Consider the following 22,911-nt stretch of genomic DNA (forward strand, 5'->3'; position numbering starts at 1 on the left):
GTAAATAATGTCAGAGTGTTGGGGTGGGACGCTGGCTATCTGTAAATAATGTCAGAGTGTTGGGGTGGGACGCTGGCTATCCGTACATTTTAAAAACAATTAAATGTTCGTATCTGCGTTTGCAAATTTAAATAAAATAAATAATTTAAGGAATTTAAAATTATTTATGCTTTTACATTTTACTCTTGATACTTAAGTATATTTAGAACCAAATACTTTTAGACTTTTACTCAAGTAGTGTTTTTTTAACTTGAACTTTTACTTGAGTCATTTTCTATTTAGTTATCTAGACATTTACTCAAGTGGTGTCTTTTTAACTTGAACTTTTACTTGAGTCATTTTCTATTTAGTTATCTAGACATTTACTCAAGTAGTGTATTTTTTAACTTGAACTTTTACTTGAGTCATTTTCTATTTAGTTATCTAGACATTTACTCAAGTACCACAATTGGGTACCTTTATTTCTCCACCACTGGCTTTTTTAAACAATACTTTGTGTGTCAACCAAAGTTCCAGAACATGAACCTTTAAACTCTAGACATCACAATTCCAGAAAACATTGAAATATAGAATATTACCTGATATCGCTAATATAATGACGTTTCATATGTTGTATGTATTCATATATAAACTACTGTGCCCGTTGCAACCCAATAACTCCAAAGGTTGCTGAGTCAGGATAAATTGCTGACGGGATATTCACATATATGACACACTGCTGCCCTCTGCTGTTCGTTCTATTACATTACAATGATGTAAGTAGGAGACTGATTCATTTGTGGAACAAGAGGCGTGAAAATGACTCCTATGTATCTGGACAAACTCAACATACAAGCAGTGTAAGTGTTCTTCCATTGAATCCACGCCTAGCTACCTGGCTCGGCTGCACCTGTAGCTCGTCTGTGAAAGCGTTGTGGAAAGCATTGGGGATTAGAAACAGGTGCAGGACGGGCGTGTTGCTCGACATGACCACCAGGGGTCACTGTGGTGGCGACTCCTACTAGGACCAATCAGAACGGGGCTCTGGGTCGTTACCAGGGAAACCAGGAAGTTGAAAAATCGGAAGGATTGTTTTCTTTTTTAGACAGGAACCAAGTCTACTGTTATTATCCGTTATCTGGTTAAAATAACTTACCATTTAAGATTAAAATAGTAATACTCAATTGGTGGTAGCTTTTGATATTTCATGATTTGGTATTTTTTGTTGAATCGTGGTATTGTTTTTTTAACAAGCTACCGTCGCTGGCTGAGTTTACCGATGCCACATTGCCCAGGCTAGTGACTGTTACAGTAGGTTAATACCGCGGTTAGCTACAGAGCTAACAGATTCCCGGCAGCATCTCCAGACATAAAGAAAAAGCTCCTAATCAATCAACTGATCCTGGTACATTTAGCTAACGTTACCTTTGCTTGCTTTCAGATGAGCTAGCAATTAGCTTGCTAGCCTAAAACAAATCGTATGGGGTGTTGATTTGGAAGCTAGGAAGCTTAACTAGCAAGTTATATCCCCCTCATGGCATATACTTTTACGCCCTACTGACTTGAATTCCTTGGAGGAGGAGGGTTGGCTGATTGCCTCTGTGTGGTGTGCAGCTAGCTAGTTAAAAACAATGGCTGGTATTCATGCTGAATGAAGCAAGACATGGGACCCTGCTGCTGGACTTTAGCTGAAACCCCTGGAGGAAAGACAACGGCGGACCTGCCTTGTTGTGATCCGACTCTGAGATGATTTGGTTAAGAAGAACAGCCCTCAGCAGCAGCAGCGTCCCCAGTCGATTCAACCCGCACTGAAAAGGTGAGTCACTCAGTCACAACCTACAATTATTACCAGCTTCCCTTTTATAACGGGATGGTGCTTTTTGTACTTCTGTCTACAATTAAGATAATGGTGCTGATATGGTAACGTTAGGCATGCTAGCTACAGTACAGAGATAATGGTGCTGATATGGTAACGTTAGGCATGCTAGGCATCTAGCTACAGTACAGAGATAATGATGCGGATATGGTAGGCTTGCTAGCCATCTAGCTACAGTACAGAGACAATGATGCTGATATGGAAGGCTTGCTAGTTACAGTACAGAGATAATGATGCTGATATGGTAGGCATGCTAGCCATCTAGCTACAGTACAGAGACAATGATGCTGATATGGAAGGCTTGCTAGTTACAGTACAGAGATAATGATGCTGATATGGTAGGCATGCTAGCCATCTAGCTACAGTACAGAGATAATGATGCTGATATGGAAGGCTTGCTAGCCATCTAGCTACAGTACAGAGACAATGATGCTGATATGGAAGGCTTGCTAGCCATCTAGTTACAGTACAGAGACAATGATGCTGATATGGAAGGCTTGCTAGTTACAGTACAGAGACAATGATGCTGATATGGAAGGCATGCTAGCTACAGTACAGAGATAATGATGCTGATATGGTTGGCATGCTAGCCATCTAGCTACAGAGCAGAGATAATGATGCTGATATGGTAGGCATGCTAGCCAGCTAGCTACAGAGCAGAGATAATGATGCTGATATGGAAGGCTTGCTAGCCAGCTAGCTACAGAGCAGAGATAATGATGCTGATATGGAAGGCATGCTAGCTACAGTACAGAGATAATGATGCTGATATGGAAGGCTTGCTAGCCATCTAGCTACAGTACAGAGATAATGATGCTGATATGGAAGGCTTGCTAGCCATCTAGCTACAGTACAGAGATAATGATGCTGATATGGAAGGCTTGCTAGCCATCTAGCTACAGTACAGAGACAATGATGCTGATATGGAAGGCTTGCTAGCCATCTAGTTACAGTACAGAGACAATGATGCTGATATGGAAGGCTTGCTAGCTACAGTACAGAGACAATGATGCTGATATGGAAGGCATGCTAGCTACAGTACAGAGATAATGATGCTGATATGGTTGGCTTGCTAGCCATCTAGCTACAGAGCAGAGATAATGATGCTGATATGGAAGGCTTGCTAGCCAGCTAGCTACAGTACAGAGATAATGATGCTGATATGGAAGGCTTGCTAGCCAGCTAGCTACAGTACAGAGACAATGATGCTGATATGGAAGGCATGCTAGCTACAGAGCAGAGATAATGATGCTGATATGGAAGGCTTGCTAGCCATCTAGCTACAGAGCAGAGATAATGATGCTGATATGGAAGGCTTGCTAGCCAGCTAGCTACAGTACAGAGATAATGATGCTGATATGGAAGGCTTGCTAGCCAGCTAGCTACAGTACAGAGATAATGATGCTGATATGGAAGGCTTGCTAGCCAGCTAGCTACAGTACAGAGACAATGATGCTGATATGGAAGGCATGCTAGCTACAGAGCAGAGATAATGATGCTGATATGGAAGGCTTGCTAGCCATCAAGCTACAGATCAGAGATAATGATGCTGATATGGAAGGCTTGCTAGCCATCAAGCTACAGATCAGAGATAATGATGCTGATATGGAAGGCTTGCTAGCCATCTAGCTACAGAGCAGAGATAATGATGCTGATATGGAAGGCTTGCTAGCCAGCTAGCTACAGTACAGAGATAATGATGCTGATATGGAAGGCATGCTAGCTACAGAGCAGAGATAATGATGCTGATATGGAAGGCTTGCTAGCCATCTAGCTACAGTACATAGATAATGATGCTGATATGGAAGGCTTGCTAGCCAGCTAGCTACAGAGCAGAGATAATGATGCTGATATGGAAGCCATGCTAGCCAGCTAGCTACACTACAAAGTAATGATGAGCTGACTGGTTTCAGAAACACCCTGCCTGCACACAAACATTTGGATTGTGTTTTGGTGTTAGCTAGTAATCGTGTAGGTTCAGTACAGCCCTCACCTCACCCTCAGCCCTCACCTGTAACCAAAACGGTGGAAAATGGTCTTCCTTAATTACTTCCTCCAAAATAGGCATAATTGACATGGATCATACCATAAGTTAATGTCAATAACAATGAAGCTAATAACAATGTTATATGATATGTGAATAATGCAACAATGACCAGAGTGCTGATGCTTTGCTCTCTCTCTCTCTGTCTCTCTGTCTCTCTCTCTCTCTCTCTCTCTCTCTCTCTCTCTCCTGTCTCTTCTCTCTCCTGTCTCTTCTGTCTCTCTCTCTCTCCTCTCTCTCTCTCTCTCTTCTGTCTCTTCTCTCTCTCTCTCTCTCTCTCTCTCTCTCTTCTGTCTCTTCTCTCTCTCTCTCTCTCTCTCTCTTGTCTGTCTCTTCTCTCTCCTCTCTCTCTCTTCTGTCTCTTCTCTCTCTCTCTCTTCTCTGTCTCTTCTCTCTCTCTCTCTTCTCTCTCTCTCTTCTGTCTCTCTCTCTCCCTCCCTCTCTCCCCCTGTCTCTCTCTCTCTCCCTCCCTCCAGAAGGTGTCCCCTCCCGTATGGACGTGTGTAAACCCAACCCCAACCGTACGGTCCCAGTGAGTGAGGCTGGGCCCCGGCGGGACCTGCCTCTGTGCTCCAGGACCAACGGGTGGAGCTGGCCTCCACACCCCTTCCAGCTCCTGGCATGGCTCCTCTACCTCTTCTTCGCTGTCACCGGGTTTGGAGTGTTTGTCCCCTTGCTTCCCTCCCACTGGATCCCTGCTGGCTACATCGTATCCTCTCAATCAATCAATGTATATGATCGATCGCAATCTGAATGTGGGATGCACTCGTTGTAATGGGTTCAAAGGTTTTGCTCAGAGTGACAGTGTTGTGGTGATCGCCTCAGAAACAATTTCAATTTCATCTGTTGTCAACTAAAAAGGGGTCAGTTCAGTTTCAACTAAAAGGGGTCAGTTCAGTTTCAACTAAAAGGGGTCAGTTCAGTTTCAACTAAAAGGGGTCAGTTCAGTTTCAACTAAAAGGGGTCAGTTCAGTTTCAACTAAAAGGGGTCAGTTCAGTTTCAACTAAAAGGGGTCAGTTCAGTTTCAACTAAAAGGGGTCAGTTCAGTTTCAACTAAAAGGGGTCAGTTCAGTTTCAACTAAAAGGGGTCAGTTCAGTTTCAACTAAAAGGGGTCAGTTCAGTTTCAACTAAAAGGGGTCAGTTCAGTTTCAACTAAAAGGGGTCAGTTCAGTTTCAACTAAAAAGGGGTCAGTTCAGTTTCAACTAAAAAGGGGTCAGTTCAGTTTCAACTAAAAGGGGTCAGTTCAGTTTCAACTAAAAGGGGTCAGTTCAGTTTCAACTAAAAGGGGCAGTTCAGTTTCAACTAAAAGGGGTCAGTTCAGTTTCAACTAAAAGGGGTCAGTTCAGTTTCAACTAAAAGGGGTCAGTTCAGTTTCAACTAAAAGGGGTCAGTTCAGTTTCAACTAAAAGGGGTCAGTTCAGTTTCAACTAAAAGGGGTCAGTTCAGTTTCAACTAAAAGGGGTCAGTTCAGTTTCAACTAAAAGGGGTCCTCAACCCTACAACCAACAATGTTTTGGCATCATCTGTTCCTATTGGGTAGTATGTATCCTCTGTTCCTATTGGGTAGTATGTATCCTCTGTTCCTATTGGGTAGTATGTATCCTCTGTTCCTATTGGGTAGTATGTATCCTCTGTTCCTATTGGGTAGTATGTATCCTCTGTTCCTATTGGGTAGTATGTATCCTCAGTTCCTATTGGGTAGTATGTATCCTCTGTTCCTATTGGGTAGTATGTATCCTCTGTTCCTATTGGGTAGTATGCATCCTCTGTTCCTATTGGGTTGTATTTGAACTGACATGATGGAGTAGACTGAACCTAACCCTACTGTTACTGACAGACTGTACATACAGCATCCTGACATGATGGAGTAGACTGAACCTAACCCTACTGTTACTGACAGACTGTACATACAGCATCCTGACATGATGGAGTAGACTGAACCTAACCCTACTGTTACTGACAGACTGTACATAATGCATCCTGACATGATGGAGTAGACTGAACCTAACCCTACTGTTACTGACAGACTGTACATACAGCATCCTGACATGATGGAGTAGACTGAACCTAACCCTACTGTTACTGACAGACTGTACATACAGCATCCTGACATGATGGAGTAGACTGAACCTAACCCTACTGTTACTGACAGACTGTACATACAGCATCCTGACATGATGGAGTAGACTGAACCTAACCCTACTGTTACTGACAGACTGTACATACAGCATCCTGACATGATGGAGTAGACTGAACCTAACCCTGCTGTTACTGACAGACTGTACATACAGCATCTTGGCATGATGGAGTAGACTGAACCTAACCCTACTGTTACTGACAGACTGTACATACAGCATCCTGACATGATGGAGTAGACTGAACCTAACCCTACTGTTACTGACAGACTGTACATACAGCATCCTGACATGATGGAGTAGACTGAACCTAACCCTACTGTTACTGACAGACTGTACATACAGCATCCTGACATGATGGAGTAGACTGAACCTAACCCTACTGTTACTGACAGACTGTACATACAGCATCCTGACGTGATGGAGTAGACTGAAACTAACCCTACTGTTACTGACAGACTGTACATACAGCATCCTGACATGATGGAGTAGACTGAACCTAACCCTACTGTTACTGACAGACTGTACACACAGAGCATCCTGTTCTGTTAGTTTTGAGGTTATACAACCACAGCATACAGGACCAGGTCCTTAACTGCCTCCCGTCTCCAGTGCACGGGCATCATGTTTGTGTGTCACCTGTTCGTCCACCTGATGGCGGTTTCCATCGACCCCGCGGACTACAACGTCAGGGCCAAGAGCTACCGCGGCCCCGTGCCCGTTTTCGACCGCACCAAACATGCCCACGTCATCGAGAACTGCCACTGCTACCTCTGTGAAGTAGACGTGTGAGTACTGTCTTTGTAATGCCTCTCACAGAGAAATATCACTTCTGTGAAGTAGACGTGTGAGTACTGTCTTTGTAATGCCTCTCACAGAGAAATATCACTTCTGTGAAGTAGACGTGTGAGTACTGTCTAATGCCTCTCACAGAGAAATATCACCTCTGTGAAGTAGACATGTGAGTACTGTCTTTGTAATGCCTCTCACAGAGAAATATCACCTCTGTGAAGTAGACGTGTGAGTACTGTCTTTGTAATGCCTCTCACAGAGAAATATCACCTCTGTGAAGTAGACGTGTGAGTACTGTCTTTGTATAGCCTCACAGAGAAATATCACCTCTGTGAAGTAGACGTGTGAGTACTGTCTTTGTAATGCCTCTCACAGAGAAATATCACCTCTGTGAAGTAGACGTGTGAGTACTGTCTTTGTAAAGCCTCACAGAGAAATATCACCTCTGTGAAGTAGATGTGTGAGTACTGTCTTTGTAATGCCTCTCACAGAGAAATATCACCTCTGTGAAGTAGACGTGTGAGTACTGTCTTTGTAATGCCTCTCACAGAGAAATATCACCTCTGTGAAGTAGACGTGTGAGTACTGTCTTTGTAATGCCTCTCACAGAGAAATGTCACCTCTGTGAAGTAGGCGTGTGAGTACTGTCTTTGTAATGCCTCTCACAGTGAAATGTCACCTCTGTGAAGTAGACGTGTGAGTACTGTCTTTGTAATGCCTCTCACAGAGAAATGTCACCTCTGTGAAGTAGGCGTGTGAGTACTGTCTTTGTAATGCCTCTCACAGAGAGATGTCACCTCTGTGAAGTAGACGTGTGAGTACTGTCTTTGTAATGCCTCTCACAGAGAAATATCACCTCTGTGAAGTAGACGTGTGAGTACTGTCTTTGTAATGCCTCTCACAGAGAAATATCACCTCTGTGAAGTAGACATGTGAGTACTGTCTTTGTAATGCCTCTCACAGAGAAATGTCACCTCTGTGAAGTAGACGTGTGAGTACTGTCTTTGTATAGCCTGACAGAGAAATATCACCTCTGTGAAGTAGACGTGTGAGTACTCTCTTTGTAGAGCCTCACAGAGAAATATCACCTCTGTGAAGTAGACGTGTGAGTACTCTCTTTGTAGAGCCTCACAGAGAAATATAACCTCTGTGAAGTAGACGTGTGAGTACTCTCTTTGTAGAGCCTCACAGAGAAATATCACCTCTGTGAAGTAGACGTGTGAGTACTGTCTTTGTAATGCCTCTCACAGAGAAATATCACCTCTGTGAAGTAGACGTGTGAGTACTGTCTTTGTAATGCCTCTCACAGAGAAATATCACCTCTGTGAAGTAGACGTGTGAGTACTGTCTTTGTAATGCCTCTCACAGAGAAATGTCACCTCTGTGAAGTAGACGTGTGAGTACTGTCTTTGTATAGCCTGACAGAGAAATATCACCTCTGTGAAGTAGACGTGTGAGTACTCTCTTTGTAGAGCCTCACAGAGAAATATCACCTCTGTGAAGTAGACGTGTGAGTACTCTCTTTGTAGAGCCTCACAGAGAAATATAACCTCTGTGAAGTAGACGTGTGAGTACTCTCTTTGTAGAGCCTCACAGAGAAATATCACCTCTGTGAAGTAGACGTGTGAGTACTGTCTTTGTAATGCCTCTCACAGAGAAATATCACCTCTGTGAAGTAGACGTGTGAGTACTGTCTTTGTAATGCCTCTCACAGAGAAATATCACCTCTGTGAAGTAGACGTGTGAGTACTGTCTTTGTAATGCCTCTCACAGAGAAATATCACCTCTGTGAAGTAGACATGTGAGTACTCTCTTTGTAAAGCCTCACAGAGAAATATCACCATCAGGACATTCCTTCAAGCAGGTACTTATGATGCGTCCCAAATCAATGGCACCCATATAGTGCACTACTTTCACCAGGGTCCACAGGGCTCAAGTCAAAAGTAGTGCACTATGTAGGAAAAATGATTCCATTTGGGACTCATTCTCAATCTCTCATCTCATGGTTTGTAGTGACTGGTTCCTATAATGTGTTTTGTCTGGTCAGATCTTCTCATCTCTCTCCGTCTCTCTGTCTCTCTCTCTCTCTCTCTCTCTCTCTCTCTCTCTCTGTCTCTCTCTCTCTGTCTGTCTGTCTCTCTCTCTCTGTTTCTCTCTGTCTCTCTGTTTCTCTCTGTCTCTGTCTCTCTGTCTCTCTCTGTTTCTCTGTTTCTCTCTCTGTCTCTCTGTTTCTCTCTCTGTCTCTCTCTCTCTCTGTCTCTCTCTGTCTCTCTGTCTGTCTCTCTCTCTGTCTCTCTGTCTCTCTGTTTCTCTGTCTCTCTGTCTCTCTGTTTCTCTGTCTCTCTGTCTGTCTCTCTCTCTGTTTCTCTGTCTCTCTGTCTCTCTGTCTCTCTCTCTCTCTCTCTCTCTCTCTCTCTCTCTGTCTCTCTCTGTCTCTCTGTCTCTCTGTTTCTCTGTCTCTCTCTGTCTCTCTGTTTCTCTGTCTCTCTGGAGCTACATAACATAGTGAGTGACCTGCTGTGTAACATGTCAGAGTAGAGAGGCACTTAAAGACTGATCTGAGGTCAGTAGTTAGACCAGTCAGTAGAGTAGTCTGGCTGTACATTAATGGGGTCATAAGAGTGGGGGCTGGGGTACTGTAGAGCTGGGGCTGGGAGACCCCCCCCCCCCCCCCCCCCCCCCGACTGAGGAGGGTTGTTGCTGGGCAGAAGGGAGGCAGCAGGACAGAACTGGAGGACTAACAGATAGTCAGGGGGGGGGGGGGGGGCAGCAGAGGAACAGAGGACGGTTGGTGAAGGGGAAGGAGGAGGCTAGGGGGTTGCCGTGGAAACCAATGCAATAACAGGACTAGGCCTACAGAGCATTCTGACAGTATTCAGACTTCTAGACTTTTTACACATTTTATGACGTTACAGGTTTATTCTAACATGGACTCAATTGTGTTTTTTCTCTCATCAATCCAGAATGAAAAAGCAAGAACAGGTTTTTAGAAAAAATAAATACGGAAATATCACATGTACATCAGTATTTCAACCCTTTAATCGGTACTTTGTTGAAGCACCTTTGGCAGCGATTACAGCCTCCAGTCTTCTTGGGTATGACGCTACAAGCTTGGCACACCTGTATTTGGGTAGTTTCTCCCATTGTTGTCTGCAGATCCTCTGAAGCTCTGTCAGGATGGATGGGGGAGCGTCGCTGCACAGCTATTTTCAGGTCTCTTCAGAGATGTTCGATCGGGTTCAAGTCCGTGCTCTGGGTGAAGGTCTCTTCAGAGATGTTCAAGTCCGGGCTCTGGCAGGGCCACTCATGGATATTCAGAGACGTGTCCCGAAGCCACACCCGCGTTGTCTTGGCTGTGTGCTCAGGGTCGTTGTCCTTCTGGAAGGTTCTCCCATCTCCACAGAGGAATTCTGGAGCTCTGTCCGAGTGACCATCAGGTCACCTACCCTGACCAAGGCCTTTCTTTCCGAAGGGCCAGCTCTAGGAAGAGTCTTGGTGTTTCCAAACGTCTTCCATTTAAGAATGATGGAGGCCACTGTGTTCTTGGGGACCTTCAATGCTGCAGAAATGTTTTGGTACCCTTCCCCAGATCTGTGCCTCGACACAATCCTGTCTCGGAGCTCTACGGACAATACCTTCGACCTCATAGCTTGGTTTTTGCTCTGACATGGGGGCCTTTATATAGACAGGTGTGTGACTTTCCAATCAATTTTAGAATAAGGCTTTAACGTAACAAACTGTAAAATAAAAATAAAACAAATCAAGGGGTCTGAATACTTTCTGATGGCACTGTTATATACTGATGAGGGGAGACGACTGGACAGGACAGGACAGGGCTGTGTGGGTGGCAGAGAGGAAGACAGGACTGTGTGGGTGGCTGAGAGGAAGACAGGACAGGACAGGGCTGTGTGGGTGGCAGAGAGGAAGACAGGACAGGACAGGGCTGGACAGGGCTGTGTGGGTGGCAGAGAGGAAGACAGGACAGGACAGGGCTGGACAGGGCTGTGTGGGTGGCAGAGAGGAAGACAGGCCTGGACAGGACTAGACAGGACTGTGTGGGTGGCAGAGAGGAAGACAGGACTGGACAGGACTAGACAGGACTGGACCGGACTAGACAGGACTAGACAGGACTGGACCGGACTAGACAGGGCTGGACAGGACTAGACAGGACTGTTTGGGTGGCAGAGAGGAAGACAGGACAGGACAGGGCTGTGTGGGTGGCAGAGAGGAAGACAGGACTGGACCGGACTAGACAGGGCTGGACATGACTAGACAGGACTAGACAGGACTGTTTGGGTGGCAGAGAGGACAGGGCTGTTTGGGTGGCAGAGAGGAAGACCGGCCTGGACAGGACTAGACAGGACTGGACCGGACTAGACAGGACTAGACCGGACTAGATAGGACTGGACAGGGCTGTTTGGGTGGCAGAGAGGAAGACAGGCCTGGACAGGGCTGTGCGGGTGGCAGAGAGGAAGACAGGACTGGACAGAGCTGTGTGGGTGGCAGAGAGGAAGACAGGACTGGACAGGGCTGTGTGGGTGGCAGAGAGGAAGACAGGACTGTGTGGGTGGCTGAGAGGACTGGACAGGACTGTGTGGGTGGCAGAGAGGAAGACAGGACTGTGTGGGTGGCTGAGAGGACTGGACAGGACTGTGTGGGTGGCTGAGAGGACTGGACAGGACAGGACAGGGCTGTGTGGGTGGCTGAGAGGAAGACAGGACTGGACAGGGCTGTGTGGGTGGCAGAGAAGAAGACAGGACTGGAGGGTGGAGAGGATTGAGGGCAGCAGACTAGAAGAGGGGACATGTCTGGGGATGAGAGAGAGTCAGAGCCTCTCCCCCAGCAGCCCCTCTCCTGTCTCGCACACATCTATATTTGATTATATCTCAGGCTGGTCAGTAGGGACTGAGGAGGAGTCATCTGGACACCAGAACACATCTATATCTCAGGCTGGTCAGTAGGGACTGAGGAGGAGTCATCTGGACACCAGAACACATCTATATCTCAGGCAGGTCAGTAGGGACTGAGGAGGAGTCATCTGGGCACCAGAACACATCTATATCTCAGGCTGGTCAGTAGGGACTGAGGAGGAGTCATCTGGACACCAGAACACATCTATATTTGATTATATCTCAGGCTGGTCAGTAGGGACTGAGGAGGAGTCATCTGGGAACCAGAACACATCTATATCTCAGGCTGGTCAGTAGGGACTGAGGAGGAGTCATCTGGACACCAGAACACATCTATATCTCAGGCTGGTCAGTAGGGACTGAGGAGGAGTCATCTGGACACCAGAACACATCTGTATCTCAGGCTGGTCAGTAGGGACTGAGGAGGAGTCATCTGGACACCAGAACACATCTATATCTCAGGCTGGTCAGTAGGGACTGAGGAGGAGTCATCTGGACACCAGAACACATCTATATCTCAGGCTGGTCAGTAGGGACTGAGGAGGAGTCATCTGGACACCAGAACACATCTATATCTCAGGCTGGTCAGTAGGGACTGAGGAGGAGTCATCTGGACACCAGAACACATCTATATCTCAGGCTGGTCAGTAGGGACTGAGGAGGAGTCATCTGGACACCAGAACACATCTATATCTCAGGCTGGTCAGTAGGGACTGAGGAGGAGTCATCTGGACACCAGAACACATCTATATCTCAGGCTGGTCAGTAGGGGCTGAGGAGGAGTCATCTGGACACCAGAACACATCTATATCTCAGGCTGGTCAGTAGGGACTGAGGAGGAGTCATCTGGGAACCAGAACACATCTATATCTCAGGCTGGTCAGTAGGGACTGAGGAGTCATCTGGACACCAGAACACATCTATATCTCAGGCTGGTCAGTAGGGACTGAGGAGGAGTCATCTGGACACCAGAACACATCTATATCTCAGGCTGGTCAGTAGGGACTGAGGAGGAGTCATCTGGACACCAGAACACATCTATATCTCAGGCTGGTCAGTAGGGACTGAGGAGGAGTCATCTGGACACCAGAACACATCTATATCTCAGGCTGGTCAGTAGGGACTGAGGAGGAGTCATCTGGACACCAGAACACATCTATATCTCAGGCTGGTCAGTAGGGACTGAGGAGGAGTCATCTGGACACCAGAACACATCTATATCTCAGGCTGGTCAGTAGGAACTGAGGAGGAGTCATCTGGACACCAGAACACATCTACAGTGCCTTGCGAAAGTATTCGGCCCCCTTGAACTTTGCGACCTTTTGCCACATTTCAGGCTTCAAACATAAAGATATAAAACTGTATTTTTTGTGAAGAATCAACAACAAGTGGGACACAATCATGAAGTGGAACGACATTTATTGGATATTTCAAACTTTTTTAACAAATCAAAAACAGAAAAATTGGGCTTGCAAAATGATTCAGCCCCCTTAAGTTAATACTTTGTAGCGCCACCTTTTGCTGCGATTACAGCTGTAAGTCGCTTGGGGTATGTCTCTATCAGTTTTGCACATCGAGAGACTGAAATTTTTTCCCATTCCTCCTTGCAAAACAGCTCGAGCTCAGTGAGGTTGGATGGAGAGCATTTGTGAACAGCAGTTTTCAGTTCTTTCCACAGATTCTCGATTGGATTCAGGTCTGGACTTTGACTTGGCCATTCTAACACCTGGATATGTTTATTTTTGAACCATTCCATTGTAGATTTTGCTTTATGTTTTGGATCATTGTCTTGTTGGAAGACAAATCTCCATCCCAGTCTCAGGTCTTTTGCAGACTCCATCAGGTTTTCTTCCAGAATGGTCCTGTATTTGGCTCCATCCATCTTCCCATCAATTTTAACCATCTTCCCTGTCCCTGCTGAAGAAAAGCAGGCCCAAACCATGATGCTGCCACCACCATGTTTGACAGTGGGGATGGTGTGTTCAGCTGTGTTGCTTTTACGCCAAACATAACGTTTTGCATTGTTGCCAAAAAGTTCAATTTTGGTTTCATCTGACCAGAGCACCTTCTTCCACATGTTTGGTGTGTCTCCCAGGTGGCTTGTGGCAAACTTTAAACGACACTTTTTATGGATATCTTTAAGAAATGGCTTTCTTCTTGCCACTCTTCCATAAAGGCCAGATTTGTGCAATATACTAGATTGTTGTCCTATGGACAGAGTCTCCCACCTCAGCTGTAGATCTCTGCAGTTCATCCAGAGTGATCATGGGCCTCTTGGCTGCATCTCTGATCAGTCTTCTCCTTGTATGAGCTGAAAGTTTAGAGGGACGGCCAGGTCTTGGTAGATTTGCAGTGGTCTGATACTCCTTCCATTTCAATATTATCGCTTGCACAGTGCTCCTTGGGATGTTTAAAGCTTGGGAAATCTTTTTGTATCCAAATCCGGCTTTAAACTTCTTCACAACAGTATCTCGGACTTGCCTGGTGTGTTCCTTGTTCTTCATGATGCTCTCTGCGCTTTTAACGGACCTCTGAGACTATCACAGTGCAGGTGCATTTATACGGAGACTTGATTACACACAGGTGGATTGTATTTATCATCATTAGTCATTTAGGTCAACATTGGATCATTCAGAGATCCTCACTGAACTTCTGGAGAGAGTTTGCTGCACTGAAAGTAAAGGGGCTGAATAATTTTGCACGCCCAATTTTTCAGTTTTTGATTTGTTAAAAAAGTTTGAAATATCCAATAAATGTTGTTCCACTTCATGATTGTGTCCCACTTGTTGTTGATTCTTCACAAAAAAATACAGTTTTATATCTTTATGTTTGAAGCCTGAAATGTGGCAAAAGGTCGCAAAGTTCAAGGGGGCCGAATACTTTCGCAAGGCACTGTATATCTCAGGCTGGTCAGTAGGGACTGAGGAGGAGTAACTGGGAACCAGAACACATCTATATCTCAGGCAGGTCAGTAGGGACTGAGGAGGAGTCATCTGGACACCAGAACACATCTATATCTCAGGCTGGTCAGTAGGGACTGAGGAGGAGTCATCTGGACACCAGAACACATCTATATCTCAGGCTGGTCAGTAGGGACTGAGGAGGAGTGATCTGGACACCAGAACACATCTATATCTCAGGCTGTTCAGTAGGGACTGAGGAGGAGTCATCTGGACACCAGAACACATCTATATCTCAGGCTGGTCAGTAGGGACTGAGGAGGAGTCATCTGGACACCAGAACACATCTATATCTCAGGCTGGTCAGTAGGGACTGAGGAGGAGTCATCTGGACACCAGAACACATCTATATCTCAGGCTGGTCAGTAGGGACTGAGGAGGAGTCATCTGGACACCAGAACACATCTATTTCTCAGGCTGGTCAGTAGGGACTGAGGAGGAGTCATCTGGACACCAGAACACATCTATATCTCAGGCTGGTCAGTAGGGACTGAGGAGGAGTCATCTGGACTCCAGAACACATCTATATTTGATTATATCCCAGGCTGGTCAGTAGGAACTGAGGAGGAGTCATCTGGACACCAGAACCAACTATTCATGCAGACTGGCCAGGCAGCAGGTCAACATAATGTTTCGTCTGTCATGAGGAGAAACAGCCATAATCCTAACAGCTCATATGGTGACCCCTGCCCTGGGGGTCTGTAATGTTCAGGGCCAGTCACATTGTGTGTGAATATGTGTTTCTATCCTTTACTGAGACATGTGTGGTGTGTTGCAGGGGCCCCAAATCCAAACACTGCAGTGCCTGTAACAAGTGTGTCGCTAGTTTTGACCATCACTGCAGGTGGCTCAACAACTGTGTCGGGAGCCGGAATTACTGGTCAGTATCTCTCTTGTTCTTCTTTATCTCAATATCTTTCTCTCCTTTTCTCTCTCCTTTTCTCTCTCTCCTTACATTGTTTATTTGTATCTTATCTACTCTCTTTCTCTCATTCTGCCTCTTTCCCTCATTCTGCCTCTCTTTCCCTCATTCTGCCTCTCTCTTTCCCTCATTCTGCCTCTCTCTTTCCCTCATTCTGCCTCTCTCTTTCCCTCATTCTGCCTCTCTCTTTCCCTCATTCTGCCTCTCTCTTTCCCTCATTCCTCCTCTCTCTTTCTCTCATTCTGCCTCTCTCTCTCTCATTCTGCCTCTCTCTTCTGCTCCTCAGTCAGCATCACACCAGAGTTAGTCCCCTAGACCAGCTCCTCGGTCAGCATCACACCAGAGTTAGTCCCCTAGACCAGCTCCTCGGTCAGCATCACGCCAGAGTTAGTCCCCTAGACCAGCTCCTCGGTCAGCATCACGCCAGAGTTAGTCCCCTAGACCAGCTCCTCGGTCAGCATCACACCAGAGTTAGTCACCTAGACCAGCTCCTCGGTCAGCATCACACCAGAGTTAGTCCCCTAGACCAGCTCCTCGGTCAGCATCACACCAGAGTTAGTCCCCTAGACCAGCTCCTCGGTCAGCATCACACCAGAGTTAGTCCCCTAGACCAGCTCCTCGGTCAGCATCACACCAGAGTTAGTCCCCTAGACCAGCTCCTCAGTCAGCATCACACCAGAGTTAGTCCCCTAGACCAGCTCCTCGGTCAGCATCACACCAGAGTTAGCCATTGACCAGCTCCTCAGTCAGCATCACACCAGAGTTAGTCCCCTAGACCAGCTCCTTCGGTCAGCATCACACCAGAGTTAGTCCCCTAGACCAGCTCCTCGGTCAGCATCACACCAGAGTTAGTCCCCTAGGCCAGCTCCTCGGTCAGCATCACACCAGAGTTAGTCCCCTAGACCAGCTCCTCGGTCAGCATCACACCAGAGTTAGTCCCCTAGACCAGCTCCTCGGTCAGCATCACACCAGAGTTAGTCCCCTAGACCAGCTCCTCAGTCAGCATCACGCCAGAGTTAGTCCCCTAGACCAGCTACTGTTTACACATGTAGTCATGTGCTGCTCAGCCTCAGCTTGGGACACAGTCAACATACTCAGGGTAAACACGCACAGTAGTACGTCTCTTTTGGATGAAACAGTCTGCTAATAGATATTATATTCTGACCTCTTTACTGTGCGCTGGGAAACCCTATCAGCAAGGACTTTATTTTAAGGCTTTTAGTCCTGATGCGAGTCATGAATATTCAACACTGGAACTGTGGAACAAGGAACGAGGTCGGCCGTGAGTTTGCTCGGGCTTTGGGCGGTTTTAGCTGATTTGAACAAAGTTCTATTTTAGCTTCTGGTGACGAAGACGCTCGTTGGTCAGCGTGTTCGCTACCTTTTTTCCAACTCAAATTAGCTTAAAAAATAATAAAAAAAGTGAATAATGACCACATTTGTATTGTTTTGTGTGACTGCAGTGCCAGCGATTAAAACGCTAAACTAGAGACGTGATCTAATGGTTGCAAGGCGTCAAAGAGGACAGGTTGTGTCATTTATAATTCAAACCTTTTCTAAAATAAATCACACACGTCTGCATGCTCTCCTTGGTGACTTTCGGTCTGAAGGTTAGAATGCTCTCCTTGGTGACTTTAGGTCTGAATGTTAGAATGCTCTCCTTGGTGACTTTAGGTCTGAATGTTAGAATGCTCTCCTTGGTGACTTTAGGTCTGAAGGTTAGAATGCTCTCCTTGGTGACTTTAGGCCTGAAGGTTAGTGTCCATGTACCCTAACCTATCATCTCTCTCTCTACCCCAGGCTCTTCCTGAACAGTGTGATCTCTGTGTCCATGTACCCTAACCTAACCTCTCTCTATCTACCCCAGGCTCTTCCTGAACAGTGTGATCTCTGTGTCCATGTACCCTAACCTAACCTCTCTCTATCTACCCCAGGCTCTTCCTGAACAGTGTGATCTCTGCTCTGCTGGGTATATGCCTGGTGGTGGTCATCGCCAGTTACATCTTCATCGAGTTCTTCTTGGATCCCTCAAAGCTGCGCACTGACAAACACTTCCAAGGTAAATCAATCAATCTATCAACGTTATTATTAGAGAGAGAAAGATAAATATTTTACTATATGTGTCCCCTCCTGAAGTCTGTGCTGATGTCCTTGTCCCCCCTCACAGTGAAGAATGTCCCTGTCCTTGTCCCCCCTCCCAGTGAAGAATGTCCCTGCCTTGTCCCCCCTCACAGTGAAGAATGTCCCTGCCTTGTCCCCCCTCACAGTGAAGAATGTCCCTGCCTTGTCCCCCCTCACAGTGAAGAATGTCCCTGCTTTGTCCCCCCTCACAGTGAAGAATGTCCCTGCCTTGTCCCCCCTCACAGTGAAGAATGTCCCTGCCTTGTCCCCCCTCACAGTGAAGAATGTCCCTGCTTTGTCCCCCCTCACAGTGAAGAATGTCCCTGCCTTGTCCCCCCTCACAGTGAAGAATGTCCCTGCCTTGTCCCCCCTCACAGTGAAGAATGTCCCTGCCTTGTCCCCCCTCACAGTGAAGAATGTCCCTGCCTTGTCCCCCCTCACAGTGAAGAATGTCCCTGCCTTGTCCCCCCTCCCAGTGAAGAATGTCCCTGCCTTGTCCCCCCTCACAGTGAGGAATGAGACGGTGGTGTGGTTTGTTTTCCTGCCCGTGGCTCCGGTCTCCACAGCGGGCCCAGCCATCCCTACCCTGGCTGGCCTCACCATCGCCCTGGGCCTGCTCTCTGGTCTGCTGCTGGGGCATCTGCTCTGCTTCCACTTCTACCTCAGTGAGTTTAAACATCTGGCTGGATGACTCATTGTATGTCTGTCTGCTGGAGCATCTACTCTGTTTACACTTCTACCTCAGTGAGTTTAAACATCTGGCTGGATGGCTCTTTGTCTGTCTGTCTGCTGGGGCATCTACTCTGTTTACACTTCTACCTCAGTGAGTTTAAACATCTGGCTGGATGGCTCTTTGTCTGTCTGTCTGCTGGGGCATCTACTCTGCTTCCACTTCTACCTCAGTGAGTTTAAACATCTGGCTGGATGGCTCTTTGTCTGTCTGTCTGCTGGGGCATCTACTCTGCTTCCACTTCTACCTCAGTGAGTTTAAACATCTGGCTGGATGGCTCTTTGTCTGTCTGTCTGCTGGGGCATCTACTCTGCTTCCACTTCTACCTCAGTGAGTTTAAACATCTGGCTGGATGACTCATTGTATGTCTGTCTGCTGGGGCATCTACTCTGTTTACACTTCTACCTCAGTGAGTTTAAACATCTGGCTGGATGGCTCTTTGTCTGTCTGTCTGCTGGGGCATCTACTCTGCTTCCACTTCTACCTCAGTGAGTTTAAACACCTGGCTGGATGGGCCTTTGTATGTCTGTCTGCTGGAGCATCTACTCTGTTTACACTTCTACCTCAGTGAGTTTAAACATCTGGCTGGATGGGCCTTTGTATGTCTGTCTGCTGGAGCATCTACTCTGTTTACACTTCTACCTCAGTGAGTTTAAACATCTGGCTGGATGGCTCTTTGTCTGTCTGTCTGCTGGGGCATCTACTCTGTTTACACTTCTACCTCAGTGAGTTTAAACATCTGGCTGGATGGGCCTTTGTATGTCTGTCTGCTGGAGCATCTACTCTGTTTACACTTCTACCTCAGTGAGTTTAAACATCTGACTGGATGGGCCTTTGTATGTCTGTCTGCTGGGGCATCATAGGGAGGAAGGGCCCATAGGGAGTTACTCTAGTCCTCCACTAGAGTGTATGGGAGCAAAGCCTTTCATTGTAGGAGTGCTGATCTCTGATCAGTTTAGTCTTTTACATTATAATAAATAAGAGCAGGAACCTGATCCCAGATCAGTGGTCCCACAGGTGCTTTTAGAATCCAGGCCTGTAATGTAGAGAGTTGCCACAAGGGGGCGTAGGAGGGATGTCTGTCCACTGTGTTGTAGCCTGCTACTGTGTTGTAGCCTGCTACTGTGTTGTAGCCTGCCACTGTGTTGTAGCCTGCTACTGTGTTGTAGCCTGCTACTGTGTTGTAGCCTGCTACTGTGTTGTAGCCTGCTACTGTGTTGTAGCCTGCCACTGTGTTGTAGCCTGCTACTGTGTTGTAGCCTGCTACTGTGTCCGTAGAGAGAGCAAGGCTTGATGATGGAAGGCTGAGATGTCAACTGGCAGAATATTCAGCTCACGGACAATTTTATTTGGCCCGCCAAGTTTTTCTGAGACAAAAAATAATAATTCGTTTTTGGACATAAAATACTAGGAATTATGATGAATTATGATGAATAATGATCTGTTTTTGGACATAACATACTAGGAATTATGATGAATTATGATGAATAATGATCTGTTTTTGGACATAACATACTAGGAATTATGATGAATTATGATGAATTATGATGAATTATGATGAATAATAATCTGTTTTTGGACATAACATACTAGGAATTATGATGAATTATGATGAATTATGATGAATAATGATCTGTTTTTGGACATAACATACTAGGAATTATGATGAATTATGATGAATAATAATCTGTTTTTGGACATAACATACTAGGAATTATGATGAATTATGATGAATAATGATCTGTTTTTGGACATAACATACTAGGAATTATGATGAATTATGATGAATAATGATCTGTTTTTGGACATAACATACTAGGAATTATGATGAATAATAATCTGTTTTTGGACATAACATACTAGGAATTATGATGAATTATGATGAATAATAATCTGTTTTTGGACATAACATACTAGGAATTATGATGAATAATAATCTGTTTTTGGACATAACATACTAGGAATTATGATGAATTATGATGAATTATGATGAATTATGATGAATTATGATGAATAATAATCTGTTTTTGGACATAACATACTAGGAATTATGATGAATTATGATGAATAATGATCTGTTTTTGGACATAACATACTAGGAATTATGATGAATTATGATGAATAATAATCTGTTTTTGGACATAACATACTAGGAATTATGATGAATTATGATGAATAATAATCTGTTTTTGGACATAACATACTAGGAATTATGATGAATAATGATGAATTATGATGAATTATGATGAATTATGATGAATTATGATGAATAATAATCTGTTTTTGGACATAACATACTAGGAATTATGATGAATTATGATGAATAATAATCTGTTTTTGGACATAACATACTAGGAATTATGATGAATAATGATCTGTTTTTGGACATAACATACTAGGAATTATGATGAATTATGATGAATAATAATCTGTTTTTGGACATAACATACTAGGAATTATGATGAATTATGATGAATAATGATCTGTTTTTGGACATAACATACTAGGAATTATGATGAATTATGATGAATAATAATCTGTTTTTGGACATAACATACTAGGAATTATGATGAATTATGATGAATAATAATCTGTTTTTGGACATAACATACTAGGAATTATGATGAATAATAATCTGTTTTTGGACATAACATACTAGGAATAATGATGAATTATGATGAATAATGATCTGTTTTTGGACATAACATACTAGGAATTATGATGAATAATGATGAATTATGATGAATTATGATGAATTATGATGAATTATGATGAATAATAATCTGTTTTTGGACATAACATACTAGGAATTATGATGAATTATGATGAATAATAATCTGTTTTTGGACATAACATACTAGGAATTATGATGAATAATGATGAATAATAATCTGTTTTTGGACATAACATACTAGGAATTATGATGAATTATGATGAATAATAATCTGTTTTTGGACATAACATACTAGGAATTATGATGAATTATGATGAATTATGATGAATTATGATGAATAATGATGAATAATAATCTGTTTTTGGACATAACATACTAGGAATTATGATGAATTATGATGAATAATGATCTGTTTTTGGACATAACATACTAGGAATTATGATGAATTATGATGAATAATAATCTGTTTTTGGACATAACATACTAGGAATTATGATGAATAATAATCTGTTTTTGGACATAACATACTAGGAATTATGATGAATTATGATGAATAATAATCTGTTTTTGGACATAACATACTAGGAATTATGATGAATAATAATCTGTTTTTGGACATAACATACTAGGAATAATGATGAATTATGATGAATAATAATCTGTTTTTGGACATAACATACTAGGAATTATGATGAATTATGATGAATTATGATGAATTATGATGAATTATGATGAATAATAATCTGTTTTTGGACATAACATACTAGGAATTATGATGAATTATGATGAATAATAATCTGTTTTTGGACATAACATACTAGGAATTATGATGAATAATAATCTGTTTTTGGACATAACATACTAGGAATTATGATGAATTATGATGAATAATGATCTGTTTTTGGACATAACATACTAGGAATTATGATGAATAATAATCTGTTTTTGGACATAACATACTAGGAATTATGATGAATTATGATGAATAATAATCTGTTTTTGGACATAACATACTAGGAATTATGATGAATTATGATGAATTATGATGAATTATGATGAATTATGATGAATAATAATCTGTTTTTGGACATAACATACTAGGAATTATGATGAATTATGATGAATAATAATCTGTTTTTGGACATAACATACTAGGAATTATGATGAATAATAATCTGTTTTTGGACATAACATACTAGGAATAATGATGAATTATGATGAATAATAATCTGTTTTTGGACATAACATACTAGGAATTATGATGAATTATGATGAATTATGATGAATTATGATGAATTATGATGAATAATGATCTGTTTTTGGACATAACATACTAGGAATAATGATGAATTATGATGAATAATAATCTGTTTTTGGACATAACATACTAGGAATTATGATGAATTATGATGAATTATGATGAATTATGATGAATAATAATCTGTTTTTGGACATAACATACTAGGAATTATGATGAATTATGATGAATAATAATCTGTTTTTGGACATAACATACTAGGAATTATGATGAATTATGATGAATAATGATCTGTTTTTGGACATAACATACTAGGAATTATGATGAATTATGATGAATTATGATGAATTATGATGAATTATGATGAATAATAATCTGTTTTTGGACATAACATACTAGGAATTATGATGAATTATGATGAATAATAATCTGTTTTTGGACATAACATACTAGGAATTATGATGAATTATGATGAATTATGATGAATTATGATGAATAATAATCTGT

At 43.6% G+C, this 22,911-nt stretch overlaps 1 protein-coding gene across 4 annotated transcripts in view; it reads left to right on the top strand.

The window, feature by feature from the left end:
- Positions 1 to 1,051: 1,051 nt before the first annotated feature.
- Positions 1,052 to 22,911, top strand: part of LOC118944438 (palmitoyltransferase ZDHHC1-like) — an 89,952-nt gene continuing 68,092 nt past the window's right edge. For 2 of the 4 annotated variants that reach the window (XM_036963703.1, XM_036963705.1), the window contains exons 1-6: positions 1,052 to 1,795; positions 4,376 to 4,608; positions 6,650 to 6,825; positions 15,478 to 15,579; positions 17,556 to 17,680; positions 18,219 to 18,407. In XM_036963703.1, the coding sequence (XP_036819598.1) occupies positions 4,393 to 4,608; positions 6,650 to 6,825; positions 15,478 to 15,579; positions 17,556 to 17,680; positions 18,219 to 18,407 (808 nt within the window). In that variant the 5' untranslated portion in view covers positions 1,052 to 1,795; positions 4,376 to 4,392. The remainder of the gene's footprint in view (positions 1,796 to 4,375; positions 4,609 to 6,649; positions 6,826 to 15,477; positions 15,580 to 17,555; positions 17,681 to 18,218; positions 18,408 to 22,911) is intronic. The other 2 variants (XM_036963706.1, XM_036963704.1) reach the window with 2 other exon arrangements.

Source organism: Oncorhynchus mykiss, chromosome 26, assembly GCF_013265735.2.
Source record: "Oncorhynchus mykiss isolate Arlee chromosome 26, USDA_OmykA_1.1, whole genome shotgun sequence".
In the NCBI taxonomy this organism is placed as follows: domain Eukaryota; kingdom Metazoa; phylum Chordata; class Actinopteri; order Salmoniformes; family Salmonidae; genus Oncorhynchus; species Oncorhynchus mykiss.